At 34.5% G+C, this 15,307-nt stretch overlaps 1 protein-coding gene across 9 annotated transcripts in view; it reads left to right on the top strand.

Moving 5' to 3' along the window:
* Nucleotides 1-15,307, top strand: part of GPHN (gephyrin) — a gene marked incomplete at both ends in the record, with an annotated part of 546,660 nt that overhangs the window by 131,407 nt on the left and 399,946 nt on the right. For all 9 annotated transcript variants that reach the window (XM_080706865.1, XM_080706872.1, XM_080706867.1 and 6 more), the window contains one exon: nucleotides 10,816-10,894. In XM_080706865.1, the coding sequence (XP_080562991.1) occupies nucleotides 10,816-10,894 (79 nt within the window). The remainder of the gene's footprint in view (nucleotides 1-10,815; nucleotides 10,895-15,307) is intronic.

Here is a 15,307-nt window from a genome sequence, read left to right on the forward strand (position 1 = left end):
CACACACACACACACACACACACACACACACATATTCTTAATAGAATTAAAAGTTTTACATGGGCCTTCCCCCTTTATTTTATACTGCTGTCTCAGAGATAGAAAGCTTTTAGTAAAAATTTAATAGGAGAAAGGCATATAATTTTTCTGAGATGGTTGTGCTAAATACGGATCTATCATAAAAAAGAATAGACATATTTCTTTAGTGACTTGCAGTTATAAGGACTAAAGTAGATATGGGTAAATATTAGAGAGACAAATTGAAATTGGAGTAAATAGTGCAGGTTCAGTAAGGCTGTATTGGTGAATGCAGTCAGAGTCCTCTACTAACTTATATAAATAGGTGATTTTTATCATTCCAGCTAATTGCACATATTCAGTTTATGGTTTTTCCTATACTGAGTTAATCATAGCTTGTCATTGGTAAAAAATTTTAATTTCAATGCCAGGCATGGTGGTGGCTCGCTTGTAATCTCAGCATTCAGGAGGCTGAGACTGGAGGATCGCAGTTTGTGGAGAGCCGCACCTACTTAGTGAGGCCCTCTGCAACTTAATGAGAACCTGTTTCAAAAATAAGGAAAAAAATAGAGCTGGGGGTGTAGCTTGGAGGTAGAATGCCCCTGGGTTCTATCCCAGTACCTCAAAAAATGTTTAAAAACATTTTAATTTCAACCTTATTGGGTTAATTTTTTTCTTGGATGTAGTAGTATGTTCACATTACAGTCTTCCTTCTTAGTAGTCAGAATCTTTGCTACCTATAAGCAAATTTAAATTTTCAATACTTTATTATTGCTAGTTAACTTTATGTAATTTTTTCTTAGTAGGTCTTTCTGTGCAAGTACTATTTATTTAAACAGGTTTGTATGAATCCTCAAGAGCTTTTTGGTAGGTATAATTCAAACAGGATAGCATCTTCATTTTGAATATATAGATAAAACCATCTCAGTGATTTAAAGGTAGCTTTTATTGTAAGAAAACAATGTTGCCACAATGAACTAATTGTTTTCCTTTCTCTTTTGGGAGGATGGGAGTGGGATAAGGATTGAACCCAGGGATTTGCCCAAGATGGACAAGTTCTACCACTGAGCTCCATCCCCAGCCCACAATATACTTTTTAATGTATAACTTGGCAACTACTAGTCTGGATCTGTAGGAGAGTTCCTTGTAATATTAAGGTTTATATTGTGCCAAGTATAATATTAGTTTTGGATGAATTAATTATATTAGAAACTATTGTTGCTTTGTAGTTCTACATTATATTCTATTAGAGAAACTTCTTACTCTAAAGAATCATCTTTAACACATGCAAATGATACTTAACTTCATTTCTAGATTTGAACAGTTTCTTATCATTTACTGTCTTATAAACTTTTTATTTTGTTCTTTTTGTATTCTACTATTTCTCTAAAGTTGTCTGACTTTTCTAATTTTTTATTAATCTCTTCTGCTACCTACTTTCCTGTTTGTGCCATCGATATCATTATTGTCAAGGTCAATATAATAGAGATTTTTTTAATTTTCAAGGTCTTTGAGATTTTTGAGAAATTAGGTTACTTCTCCAAGGTTCATTTTCATGAGATTATAAAAGGGTTCGATTAAATGAGATAATGTAAGTAACGCACATGCACAGCACCTATTCTTTAGTAAATAAAAGGAATATTGTTAGTATTTAGGTTCCAAAGATCATACTTATCTTTGATGTTTCTCTTCTCCAAAACCTCTGTATTGCTCCCCCCTCCATATTTTGATAATCCCAATTTGATATTGCTCACATATATCCTATTTTATTGTATCCTCTTAGTTGAAATCTTGATCTAGGCTCTAATTTTCTATACATTAATATAAAGGCTGTTTAATGATTTCTTTGTCTTTATACCTTCCTTCTCTATAATCCATTCTGAATACTCTGGTCTGGTCCAATGATTTTTTCTAAGATTACATATTCTCGTGGCATGTATCTGCTAACAAAGAACAAGAAATTGAATTTTTTTTTTAAATTTTCTTATTTCACTAAGAAACATGATGTACTCACTCAGAGGTTATGACCATTACCGATGCTTTGGCCAGTCTTAGCCCTCCCTATACACTCAATTTAAATTTACAGTGAGCCAGGGGTGGTGGAGCACTCTTGTAATCCCAGCCTTGGCTACTTAGTGAGGCCATTGCAACTCAAGTGAGACCCTGTCTCGAAATAAAGAATCAAAAATAGGGCAGGGGGTGTAGCTCAGAGGTAGAATGCCTCTGGGTTCCATCCCCAGTACTGCAAAACAAAAACAAAAAAACAAAAATTTTTACAATGTTTCTAGGACTATTTTCAAATTAATTGTATACTTATATAATTTTTGTTAGTTTTCTGTTGATATTACATTTAATCATATGTTGCTAAGTCATAGCCAGGTAATTCACTTCACTTGTTGATACTTTCCTCATTTCAGTCTGCCTCTGAATCCTTATGCCATGCTTTGCCTCTGTGGGGATGCACTTTTCATACCACTTTGGCCCTGATACTCTGCACTGATATTCCTTTAAGAGGCATTCTGTTCTGATCCTTTTATAGTAGATGCCTTCTAAGTGGGTGTAATTTTGATATCTACCATTAAAAAAAACACCAATCAGCCAGGGGTGGTGGCACATGCTTGTAATCTCCATGCTTGGGAGGCAGAGACAGGAAGATCGTTCAGGTTCGAAGCCAACCACAGTGGCTTAAGAGACCCTGTTTCCAAATTAAAAAAATTATAAAATAGGTTTGGGAGTTTTGGGAGTGTAGCCCAGAGGTAGAAGGGTTTCCAGGAACCCCAATACCACCAAAAAAAAAAAAGCAGTTTTCAAGGCTTTTATGTTTTAAACATATAATGAAGGAAAATATTATTTATGGGAATTAGTTTTTACACACACATGTATTTATACATACTATAGATAGTATAGATATATATTTGTGGTACTGGGGATTGAACCCAGACCAGGGTAGGGGGGCAGCCACCTCTGAGCTACATTCCTAACCTAATTTATTTTTAAACTTTGAAATAGATCTTGCCAAGTTGCTGAGGGATCTTACTAAGTTGTTGAGTCTTACCTTGAACCTGTAATCCTGTCTCAGCCTCCCAAAATACAGGGGTTATAGGCACGTGCCACCACACCTGGCCACATATATTCTTAAAAGAATTTATTTTAGGTCTTTTCAAAGACTTGTTTATGTATTTGTTGATATTTTATTTTTCAAATGTACTTCTTACTTGATAAGTTTTCCTTATACGATAAATTGCTCCCCTGGATATTCATTAATTATTCCATGAAGTGCAAAGCACCACCACAGTTTTATTTAATAAATTTTTAGTACAATATTGGGACCCATTATTTGCTTATGTATCATATTGGCAGGTGGGCACTTATCTGCTTCATTTTATTTTAACTACCAGAAAGAAGTAGCCCATAATTCTTGATATTATGATTCTTGATATCTTATTTTTCATTTTATCTGCCATCTCTGGTATTTATTATTGGTTGGTAGCCATAATATTTTATAATTAATAGCCATAATTGTTATGGCTAACAGCCAATAAAAAATACCAAAAATTAGGGCAGATTGAATTTTTCCAAACTTCCCATGTATCTATCTATACCATATGTCTTTAAAGAATTAATGTAATTACAAAACAGCTAATTTATGCCTACTACATTTTTAGAAAAGGCTGTGTCAAATATAAAAGATAAAATCATAAGCTACTTTTAATCAAAATCATATTTTACTGACAGCATTTAAACTCAAGCTAAACTTTTAAAAAATAGCTCAATTTATAAAGTACATCTTTATTTAAGTACTATATACTGAGCTTCATGATAATTGCTCATATGATATCAGAATACCCGGAATCACATATATACATACACAAATGTGTTTTAAAAAGTCAGATTAGTAAAGTTTCTGCAGAGACCAAGATGCTTACAATATGGATTCATTATAGTGCTTGAAAAAGTGATTAATAACCTAAAGAGGAAGCCTACAGAATGGGAGAAGATCTTTACCAGCCACCACTCTGAATAGGGGGCTAATATCCAGAATATACAAAGAGCTCAAAAGACTCTACACTAGCAAAACAAACAACCCAATCAAGAAATGGGCAACTGAAATGAATAGACATTTCATAAAAGAAGAGATACAAATGGCCAATAGGTACATGAAAAGATGTTCAATATCACTAGTCATCAGGGAGATGCAAATCAAAAGTACGCTGAGATTCCATCTAACCCCAAATCAGAGTGGCAAACATAAAGAAATCAAACAACAACAATTGCTGGCGAGGATGTGGGGAAAGAGGAACTCTTTTACACTGTTGGTGGGAGTGCAGAATAGTTCAGCCACTATGGAGATCAGTATGGAGATTCCTTAGAAAACTGGGAATAGATCCACCATTTGATCCGGCCATACCACTCCTGGGTGTCTTTCCAAAGGGGTTAAAATCAGAGAACTACATTTACATATGCATACCCATGTTCATAGCAGCACAGTTTGTAATAGCCAAACTATGGAACCAACCTAGATCTCCATCAACAGATGAATGGATTGCAAAATTATGGGAAATTCACACAATGGAATTCTATTCAGCTATAAAGAAAAATAAAATAATAATGTGTCCAAGCTAGGGAGTAGCGGTAATACCAGAGGGACTCCAGATGATGGAGGGGAAATCTCAGCAAAACTTGAATGGAAGGATAGGAGAGGAAGAAAGCTGAGGTTGTTCAATAGAGGAGCTACATACAAATATGTGTAGTAGCATAAATACAACATGATTAACCTGGACACTCTCTATTGGGAGGGGGGAAGGGAAATGGAGGGGGAAGGGCATGAAGCACAATCTAAATGTACACCACTTTCAATATGTTCCACTTATAAAAAATAAAAATTAATAAAAAATAACAATAAATAAAAAGCAAAAAAAAAGAAAGTGATTAATAAACAGGTGGTTTTATGGAAATGTAATCTTGGCTCCAAAAATGATAATTTGTTCTTTTTTATGATACTAGGCATTAAACCCAGGGGCATTTTACCCACAAGCTATAACCCCAGCCCTCTTTTCATTTTATTTAGAAATAGGCTATTGCTAAGTTTCTGGGAGCTTCCCTAAATTGGCAAGGCTGGCTTTGAACTTGCTGAGAAGCTGATTGAAATCCTCTAGGTCCAGCCTCCTAAGTACTGAGATTATGGCCATACACCATCACACCCAGTTGATAAGTAGGTCTTAACATGGCAAGCTGATAATAATCCATAGATGAAATAATCTGATTTTTTTATTTTACTTCAAACTTTTAACTTAGATATCTGTTTTATTTATATTTTGGCAAATAAAGTTTTCAAAATAGTGTTTTACAATAGTACATATAGGAGTCTTTTGAATGAATACTTAGACTTTGTCAGATCTAACTATATTCTTAAGTATAAGCCTTAATTACTTTGATGCTATTTTCATGTTTTTCAAAGAACTGGAAAGTAATGTTGGATAATATTGTTAGTTCATTAAGAATTTGGCCTTTAGGAGCTGGGTATGGTGGCACACGCTTCTAATTCCAGCATTCAGGAGGCTGATACAGGAGGATCGCAGTTCGCAGACAGCCTCAGCTACTTAGTGAGGCCCTCTGCAACTCAGTTTCAAAATAAAGAATAAAAAATAGGGCAGGGGTGTAACTGGGAGGTCAAATGGCCCTGGGTTCCATCCCCAGACCCGCAAAAAAAAAAAAAAAAAAAAAAAAAAAAGAATTAGAAACTAGAGTATTATCTAACTTAAAATTAATAGGTTATTCATGGACACACTTAAAACTCATATTTCGCCGGGCGTGGTGGCGCACGCTTGTAATCCCCGCGCTTGGGAGGCAGAGACAGGAGGATCGCGCAGGTTCGAAGCTAGCTAGCCCCGCGCGCTGGCTTAGGAGACCCTGTTTCCAAATAAAAATGCAAAAATAGGTCTGGAAGTGTAGCCCAGAGGTAGAAGGGCTTCCAGGAACCCCAGTACCATCAAAAAAAAAAAAAAAAAAAAAAAAAAAAAAAAAACTCATATTTCATTGCAGTTAGGATAATGTATAAAATTTTTGCTATTATTTAACCTATAACTTCAAGATATTAACAAATAGCAAAATATAGGTAAGCAATGAACTAGATAAATTGTATTGCTATATTAATACAACACAGTTTGAATACTATTGTAATTTTTTATTTTTCTGACTTTTGTAATGCCATATTGAAGGAATTTTATTAATCAGTGGAGCAAAAACTGTAGTAATTTTTTTAAGTGTCTTAAAGAAAAAGGCAGAAAAATATGGTGACCATAATGATTGATTCTGATGTGATTTACACATGAAAAATAGCCAGTACCTTCCTAAAATGTAGCATCATTTTATTTATGAGCAAAAAATAAATTTTATATTGATGAAAGTAAACTTAAGTGGTTGGCACATGCTTGTAATCCCAGTACTTGGGAGGTTAAGACAGGAAGATGGTGGTTGTGGACAGCCTCAGCTACTTAGGGAGGTCCTTACCAACTTAGTGAGGCTTTGTTTCAAAATAATAAAAAAATAGGGCTGGAGGGTATAGCTCAGAGATAGAATATCCCTGAGTTCCATCCCCAGCATGGCAAAAACAAACAAACAAACAAACAAACAAACTTCACTAAACACAATAAATTCAGTTTAGTAAATGACCAATTTTTTTTTTTTTTTTTTTTGGTGATACTGGGGTTCCTGGAAGCCCTTCTACCTCCGGGCTATACTCCCAGACCTATTTTATACTTTTTTACTTTTGGAAACAGGGTCTCTTAAGCCAGTAAGGCTGGTTTCAAACCTGCGCGATCCTCTTGTCTCACCTCCCAAGCACTGGGATTACAAGGGTGCGCCAACACACCTGGCCTAAATAGCCAAATTTTAAAAAAATTTTTGTTAATTTTTTTGTTTTGTTTCTAACATTATTTGGATGCAACATGTATTTTAGAAAAATGCTTCCTTAGCAAAAGTTGCTTCACAGATAGCTGACTAGAAAGTCTTTAAAAGAGCAAAGGTTTATTCCATTTTAATTAAGCCTACAAAACTTTCAGCTCTGAAGTTTATAACTAAGATCTCATTCTTGCCAAGATGGATAAGAAACATCATGAAAATAATTTTTATGGTGCAATATGCCTTCAATTTTACTTAAGCTCAGCTGGAAACCAGCGTTTCATACTGTGTGCCAACATTTTATTTTTTTCTTTTTGGCTCTACTTGGGACATGGTGTAATAAAGAGCATTTATGTTAAAATTAAGAAAAGAAGAAAATTTGTCACACATCAACAGGTTGGGGTCAACACCTATTAAATGTGGGTTGAAAATTACATATTAACCGTAGTTAATACATTGATTTTAAAAAAAGTAGCAGTAGGTGCCAGCATGCCAGTATATATCTGTAATCCCAGTACTTAGAAGGCTGAGACTAGAGGATCAGAAGTTCAAGACCAGTCTTAGCAACCTAAGGAGACTCTCAGCAACCTAGTGAAACTTTGTTTCAAAACAAAAATTCAGCTGAGCTGGTAGCACATGCCTGTAATCCCAGTAATGGAGAGGATGAGACTGGAGGATAAACAGATTGAAGGCCAGCCTCAGCAATTTAATGAGACCTATTTCAAAATAAAAAATAAAATAGGGCTGGAGGTGTAGCTCAAAGATAAACACCCCTGGGTTCAACCCCCAGTACCACAAAAAGAAACAAACAAAATATAAAAATAAAAAGTGCTTGTGGTGTAGCATGGAGGTAGAAATCCCCTGGGTTCTGTCCATAGTACCACATGCATTTGTGTTCATGCGCACACACAATATAGAAATATCTCTTCCAAACTACAAACAAATGAATTAAATATTTTCCAACTCTAAATGATTTTATGAAAATTTATTTATAGGTAGTAATTATTTCTATAAAAAGAAGATCTAAACTTTGGAAGCATGAAGCTTGTAATTTTAGGGGATTCTAATAAAAGAGAATATAAACTGTAAATAAGATATTTAAAAGGAAGAAAGCAAGTGTTACATATTTCTTGATTTTTGTGTATATTAGAAATGTTTTGCCGGGCGTGGTGGCGCACCCCGCGCTTGGGAGGTGGAGACAGGAGGATTGCACAGGTTCGAAGCCAGTCGTGCTGGCGTAAGAGACCCTGTTTCAAAAATATAAAATAGATCTGGGAGTGTAGCCCAGAGGTAGAAGGGCTTCCAGAAACCCCAGTACCAACCAAAAAAAAAAAAAAAAAGAAATGTTTTAATTTTTATGCTTAATATAAAATATATGAATAATAGTTTTATTTTACCTTTATTTTGGTGCAGATATTTTATCAAGATATCAATTTTTAGATTGTTACTTTTTCTCCAGCATTTTAAACAGTGTTTTCTGGATTTCAGTTTGTTTGAAAAACTCAGCTTTTAAGTCTTATGTTGTTTGTTTGTTTTGTGGTACTGAGGATTGTTAGAGGGGCATTTTACTTCCTGAACTATGCCCCCAGCCCTATTTTTTTTTTTTTTTTTATTGAGCTACTGGGGATGGAACCCAGGGGCATTCTACCTCTGAGCTACTGCCCAGCCCTATTTTTTATTCTTTATTTTGAAACAGTGTCTCACTGAGTTGCAAAGGGCTTCACTAAGTAGTAGCTAAGGCAGTCCTTGAACTGATGAGAATCTCCTGTCTCAGCCTCCCAAACACTGGCATTACAAGTGTGCACCACCATGCCCAGCTTCCTTTTTTATTTTTGAACAGGGTCTCATTAGGATGTGGAGGGCCTCACTGAGTTGCTAAGGCTGACCTTGAAGTTGTGATTCTTCTGCCTCAACCTCTCAAATACTGGGATCTATAGGTGTGCACCACTGTTTTCAGCAAGTTTATTTTTCCTTTGAACATGATGTTCCTCTTTTCTTCTTCTAGCTACCTTTAAAATAATCTTGCCGTCTTTAATTTTAACATTTTGACTTCTTGTGGTATTATTTTACTTTTTCTGTTTTATTTTATTATTGTTGTTATTTGCATTCTGAGAGTAGAACCCACAGCCTATCACATGATAGGAAAGTTCAGCTGCATTATATCCATAAATCGTTCTTCACATTTTCTACTGTGGTACTTGCTATACTTCCTAAGTCTGTTCCTCAATCAATTTTAGTATAGTCTCTAAGATTTTAATTCCTAAAATATTATTTTTCTCCATTCTCTCCTTCTACATTACTATAACAGATTTCATGTATTTTGACTGTGACTATTTGATTCCCATGCTTTGTATGCTCTGCACTTTGCTTATTTTTTTTTCTTTTCTTACTCTGCTTTCCTTTGAACATATTCCTTCTAATCGATCTTCAAGTTCACTAACCTTGTGTTTTCTGTCTTGAGTTAGTTCTGAAACTCACCCATTAATTTCATAATTTCTTTCTTTTTTTTTTTGCGGTACTGGGGATAGAATCCATGACCTTTCTACCTCCGAGTTACATCCCCAGTCCTAATTTTTATTCTTTATTTTTGAAGCAAGTTCTCATTAAGTTGCAAAGGGTCTCAGTAAGTAGCTGAGTCTGTCAAAAAACCTGGATCCTTCTGTCTCAGCCTCCCAAATGCTGAGATTTACAAGCATGCGCCACCATGCCCAGTTAATAATTCTACAGTGACTAATTCTTTTTTGTAGATTTTAATTTTTTTCTAAAAAAATTCTCAGTAAAAATTAAAAATTTTTTTCTTCACAGTAGTGTGTTTTCTTTAACTTATGGTGAGTCATATTCTTAAACATTTTTGTCTTCTAACTCTTTATGATCTGTGGATCTCCTTGTATTTATTCTTTTGGCTCTTGATTATTGGTCATGCTTTGTGCCCCTTCTCATACTTATTACATTATTGTATTCAAGTACTGTTCAAATGCTACAGTAGAAATTGACATAAATTTTATTTTTTCTCAACTTTATATTAAAAGAAACTGAGAAGTGCTAATCAGCTGCCAGAACTTTTTTGTAATTTTTGCGTTCCACAAATCTGTTTTGCCAGCCTACAAATATCAAGAACTGTGTTGGTTTTCCATTTCTCTAATAGTGTTTCTGATTTTTAGTCTGTACCTAAATGGCAAATTTTCATAGAAATGAAAACAAACAGCAAGCTCTACTTACCTAAGAAGAGATATTACTATTCTATCAAGTGTTGTTTATACTTCTTGTTCTCTACTACCTTAAAAAATATTATTTGGGGGGTAGTTTATCTTCTTCCTAGTCATTGTTGGAGCAGTGATTTGCCACTCTGTGCTAGTAAGTTGTAGAAGTCAGAACAAAATTTATTTATTTTTTTGTGGTACTGGGGATGAACCCAGGGGCATCCTGCCTGCAAGCTACTCCCTAAGCTCTATGTTTTATTTTGAAATAAGGTCTCTCTAAGTTGTGGAAGACGTTGCTTAGTTGCTGAGGCTGGCCACAAACTTGAGATCTTCCTTTTACAGCCTCCCAAGTGCTACGATTACAAGTGTGTGCCACCATGCCTGGCTTCAGAACAAAATTTAGATATTATTATTGTTTATTTTAAATACTTATTCATTTATTTAAACATTTGCTTATTTATTTTGAATTTTATTATTTATTGTTTTATTTGTTAAGTCTATGTGCTTAATTGAGTGGCTTGTTACTGAATTGCTGGCTTTCTTATTTAAGGTGAGCATTTACCAGGTCTGATAATCAAATTGAATTTTGGAAAAAAAAATGGGAAAGCTAATTTTTACTTTAAAGTTTCTTTTGGTTAGTAGTGGCTTAAATGAAATGTTAAAATTAATTTTCTTTTCTTTCCCCCTTCCTGTTTAGTGAGTGATAGCTGCTTCAGGAATCTTGCTGAAGACCGCAGTGGGATAAATCTTAAAGATCTTGTTCAAGATCCTTCTTTGTGAGTATTTTATCGTTAGTACTAAGTATAGCTTAAAACTTTACTTTTGGTGTTATCTTTTGAAAAGAGTTATAACTAAGGACCTATTTATGGTAGAATAATTTCTTATGTTTTATTAATTTGAGTTACATGTAGTAAAGTCAGAACAGTTTCTTTTTAGGAACAGAAGAAATTCATTAGAAGGAATGATATTAAAGTTTGGCTTTCAAGGAGTAGCTCTAGTGGCTGATGATATCTTGCCAATGTGGCAATAAATAATGGGAAGGGAAAATGATTAGTAGTTGAATTTGCTTGGAAATGTAAGATAAAATTTATGTTGATTTTAAGTTTCTTTGGGTATATTTATTTTATTTTTCAAATATACTTTTTGCAGTTTTACATTGTAATGTAGTACAGAGTATATACATTGTAATGTAGTATAGAGTATATGTTACTTTAAATAATTAGAATTATAGTTATAAATATGAAATAGTTATTTGTAATAATATACTCTTGAATATATTAGATGTACGTGTTCGTGTGTGTGAGCGTGCGTGCGTGCGTGCGTGCGTGTGTGTGTGTGTGTGTGTGTGTGTTACTGGGAATTGAATCCAGGGTTGTTCTACCTCTGAGTTGTATCTCCAGCTTTATTTTATTTTTTATTTTGAAGCAGGGTCTCACTGAGTTGCAGAGGGACTTTGCTATATTGCTGAGGCTGATCTTAAACCTGATATCCTCCTGTCTCAGAATCCCAAATACTGGGATTACAGGTGTCTACCACCATGCCCAGCTGGATGTATTTTTTATGTTCCACATTTGAAAATTGTCTGTGCATAGGAATTTTGGAGAGTTTTACAGCTTTCAACTAAAAAATGTTTCCCCCTGTATTTCAATCTTATTCCTAATCATATAATATCATTTTTTATTTCATGATTTTTTTTTTAGTTTTATACTTATTGATAATTAGGCAGGCTGTATTCCGTATGAGTGTACTCTCTCAGTAATATCACTCTAGTTCTTTAACAAGAATAGCTATATAAGTTTAAGGAGTAGAGAGAAGAAAGCTGAGTGCTGATGGGTGCTTTCTTTAATGATGTATTGTGCATGGAATAAAATATATTAAAAGAGGAAATCAATATTCCAGATCACATGTAATCTACACTTCCACACATTTCACTAAAAGAAACGATGGAAATTTTGTAACGCAAATCACAGCGAAGTCTTGAAACTGAAGGTTATACATTCATTACTGATTGATCAGTTAATTAAAAAATATACTGAGAGAGTGCTAAAAATGTATTGAATATTGAGGTTTATAATGTAATGTATTCAGAATGAGTTTCAGGTTAAACCCACTCTCCATTTTTCCTTTTCTCATTATGACTCTAGATTGTGAATGCTCTTTCTCAATGATTTTTATTCTTTTTTTGTGATTGAAATGGTATCTCCAATTTATAATCTTCAGTTATGTTAAAATTTGATTTTAGAATGATTAATGAAGATTATAGGCAAATAATTAAAAAGGTCATCAGGTGAAAAAGTCCAATTGGCGAACCTAAAATTTCTTTAACATTTCTTTAATATGTTGGTTTTCAATTGTCTTGTAGTTGCAGTTTATTTTTTCCAAAAAAAGAAAAAGAATAGACTAAAACACAATATGTAAAAGTAATAGAAATAAATTATATTCCAAATAATAAGAAATTTTTAGAACCATAGGCCTGTATCTATTGAACCCTTCCATTCCTGCATAGCTACCCTGTTAATTGAAGTTTACAATTATTTCCATTGATATTTCTTCTTTGGCTACCACAAGTTTTCTTTTTAAATTTCATTTTATTTATTTATTTATTTATTTATTTATTTATTTATTGGTGCACTGTATTCATACTCCATAATGGGATAAAAAAAAAAAAACCTGTGTAGACATACATGCACACATTGCCCAGTTAGCCCCTACCCCACACCATTCCCTCCCCTTCCCTTCTTTCCATGCTTGGCTTAGTGGTTGACATCTACTTTTATAGCAATTTATCCAAAATTAACAATGATAATCTCACATAACAGATTCATTTGTCTGTTATCAAACTTTTGATCACTTAGAGATAACATTTCAATATTTCTTTTTGCTTTCTTTCTTACCAGAGGATTTTTTTTTTAAGGTGAAACTGTCATACATTTTTTTTCCCAGAAAAAATCTATCCTAACATGAGTGTACTCTCTAAATACCCAAAACAATCTCGAAAAAGAACAAAGCTAGAAGATGTACATTTTCTGATTTCAAACCTTATAAAGCTACATTAATTGAAACAGTGTAGTACTGCTATAAAGGTAGATATATAAACCAATGAAGTAAAATAAAAAGCCTAGAAATAAATTCTTCCATATATGGTCAAGTTATTTTTGACAAGGTTTCCAAGAACATTTGGTGAAGGAAATAATGATCCTTTCACTAAATATTGTTGAAAAATAATAATTACATGAAAAAGAATAAAGTTGGACCCTTACCTAACACCATATACAAATATTAACTCAAAATAGATAAAAGACCTAAATGTAAATCTTAAGACTATAAACTTTTAGAAGGAAACTTGGGTCATAACACTTCACAACATTGAAATTGGCAGTGATTTCTTGGATATGATTTCAAAGGCACAGGCAACAACAGAATAAACAAACAAACTTCCTAAAAAATAAAAAAATATTGTACATCCAAAGACAATGTAAACAGAGTTAAAAGTTACTGATAGAATGGGGTAAAATATTTCCAAATGCTATATCTGAAGGTATATTAATATTCCAAATAGAAATCCTAAAAATAGGTAAAAGACTAAAATAAATAATGAATCTCCAAAGATTTTAACCAATAAACACATGAATATATTCTTCTTTGCTTAGTTGTCTGTTGGATGGAAAATCTTGTTTCTCTGGTTCTGGTGTGTATTACCTATTTCTTCTTTGTAGTTAATCTCTTTGAATATTTTCTCTAGCACTGTTTTTTGTTTGTTTGTTTGTTTGTTTGTTTTTTTGGTGGTACTGGGGTTCCTGGAAGCCCTTCTAACTCCGGGCTAACTTCCAGACCTATTTTATATTTTTGAAACAGGGTCTCTTACACCAGCACAGCTGGCTTCGAACCTGTGCAATCCTCCTGTCTCCGTCTCCCAAGCGCGGGGATTACAAGCATGGACCAACATGCCCGGCTCTAGCGCTGGTTTTGAAGACATAAATTCCTTGAGTTTCTGTTTGTCATGGAAGCTTCTTATTTCCCCATCTAATTTGATAGATAGTTGTGCTGGGTAGGAAATTTGGGGCTGGAAGTTGTTTTCTTTCAGAGTTTGGAATATGTTACTCCAAGCCCTTCTGGCTTTCATGACTTGGTTTGGGAAGTCTGGAGTGATTCTAATTGGTTTCTGAATGTCACTTGGCCTTTTGTTTTTGTTGCCTTTAAGATTTTCTGCTTGGCTTCTACATTGGTCATTTTGACAGTTATGTGCCTGGGGATCCTCTTCTCTGATCCTGTCTAAAGGGAGTTCTATAAGTTTCCTGAACCTGTGTATCGACTTGTTGCTCTATGCTTGGAAAATTTTCTGCTATTACTTCTTTGAAGATATTATTGATCCCTTTGATTTCACCTTCTTTTCCCTCCTCTATTCCAATTATTCTTAGGTTAGCTCTCTTAAAATGGGCCCATATTTCTTCAATGTCAGATTCCTGCTGTCGGATTTTTTTTCTAAGTTATAAATTATGTGTTTGTTTTTGGAGTGATCCTCTTCTAGGAGTGAGATTCTATTCTCCATGTGGTCTAATTGATTGTTTATATTTTGAATTGAGGCCTTTACCTCAATGATTGTATCCTTTATGTCTTTTAGACTCTCTCTAAATTCTTTAAGAAAGTCTTATATTATTTCGCCAGTTATATTCCTGATTTGTTCTTCTGGAGATCTCTGAATTTCTGTGTTATCAGGTTCTGATAATATGGGGTTGTGGGCATTCATTGCTCTATTGTTGTTCCTCTTTCCCATGATTTCAGAATTTTGTGCCTTCCCTGGATCACTACAACTTCACTTAGGGTGCTCGCTATCTCGAGTCTGTGGTAATCTCTGCCACCTCTACTTTTTCACTGGGTTGGACTGCAAAATCTCAGACCCAGGGAGATTTTCAAAGTCCCTGGGCGTGCAGTACAGGGATTTCTCCTTTAGGGGCCTCAATTTCACTCACGGTTATTGTGGGTGTTGATCAGGAGCTGTCGAGGGCGCGGTGAACTTGCTGTCACTGCTGGCAATATGGCGCCGCTGCCACACCTTCGGCTTTGAGGCAGGAGCTGCTGGCAATATGGCGCTGCTGTAATGCCCTCGGCCGTGAGGCTGGCCCTGCTGGCAATATGGCGCCGCTGCCACGCCCTCGACTGTGAGGCTGGCATATTTCTTTTCTGGTTTT

This window comes from Muscardinus avellanarius, assembly GCF_963383645.1.
Source record: "Muscardinus avellanarius genome assembly, chromosome: 12".
NCBI lineage: Eukaryota > Metazoa > Chordata > Mammalia > Rodentia > Gliridae > Muscardinus > Muscardinus avellanarius.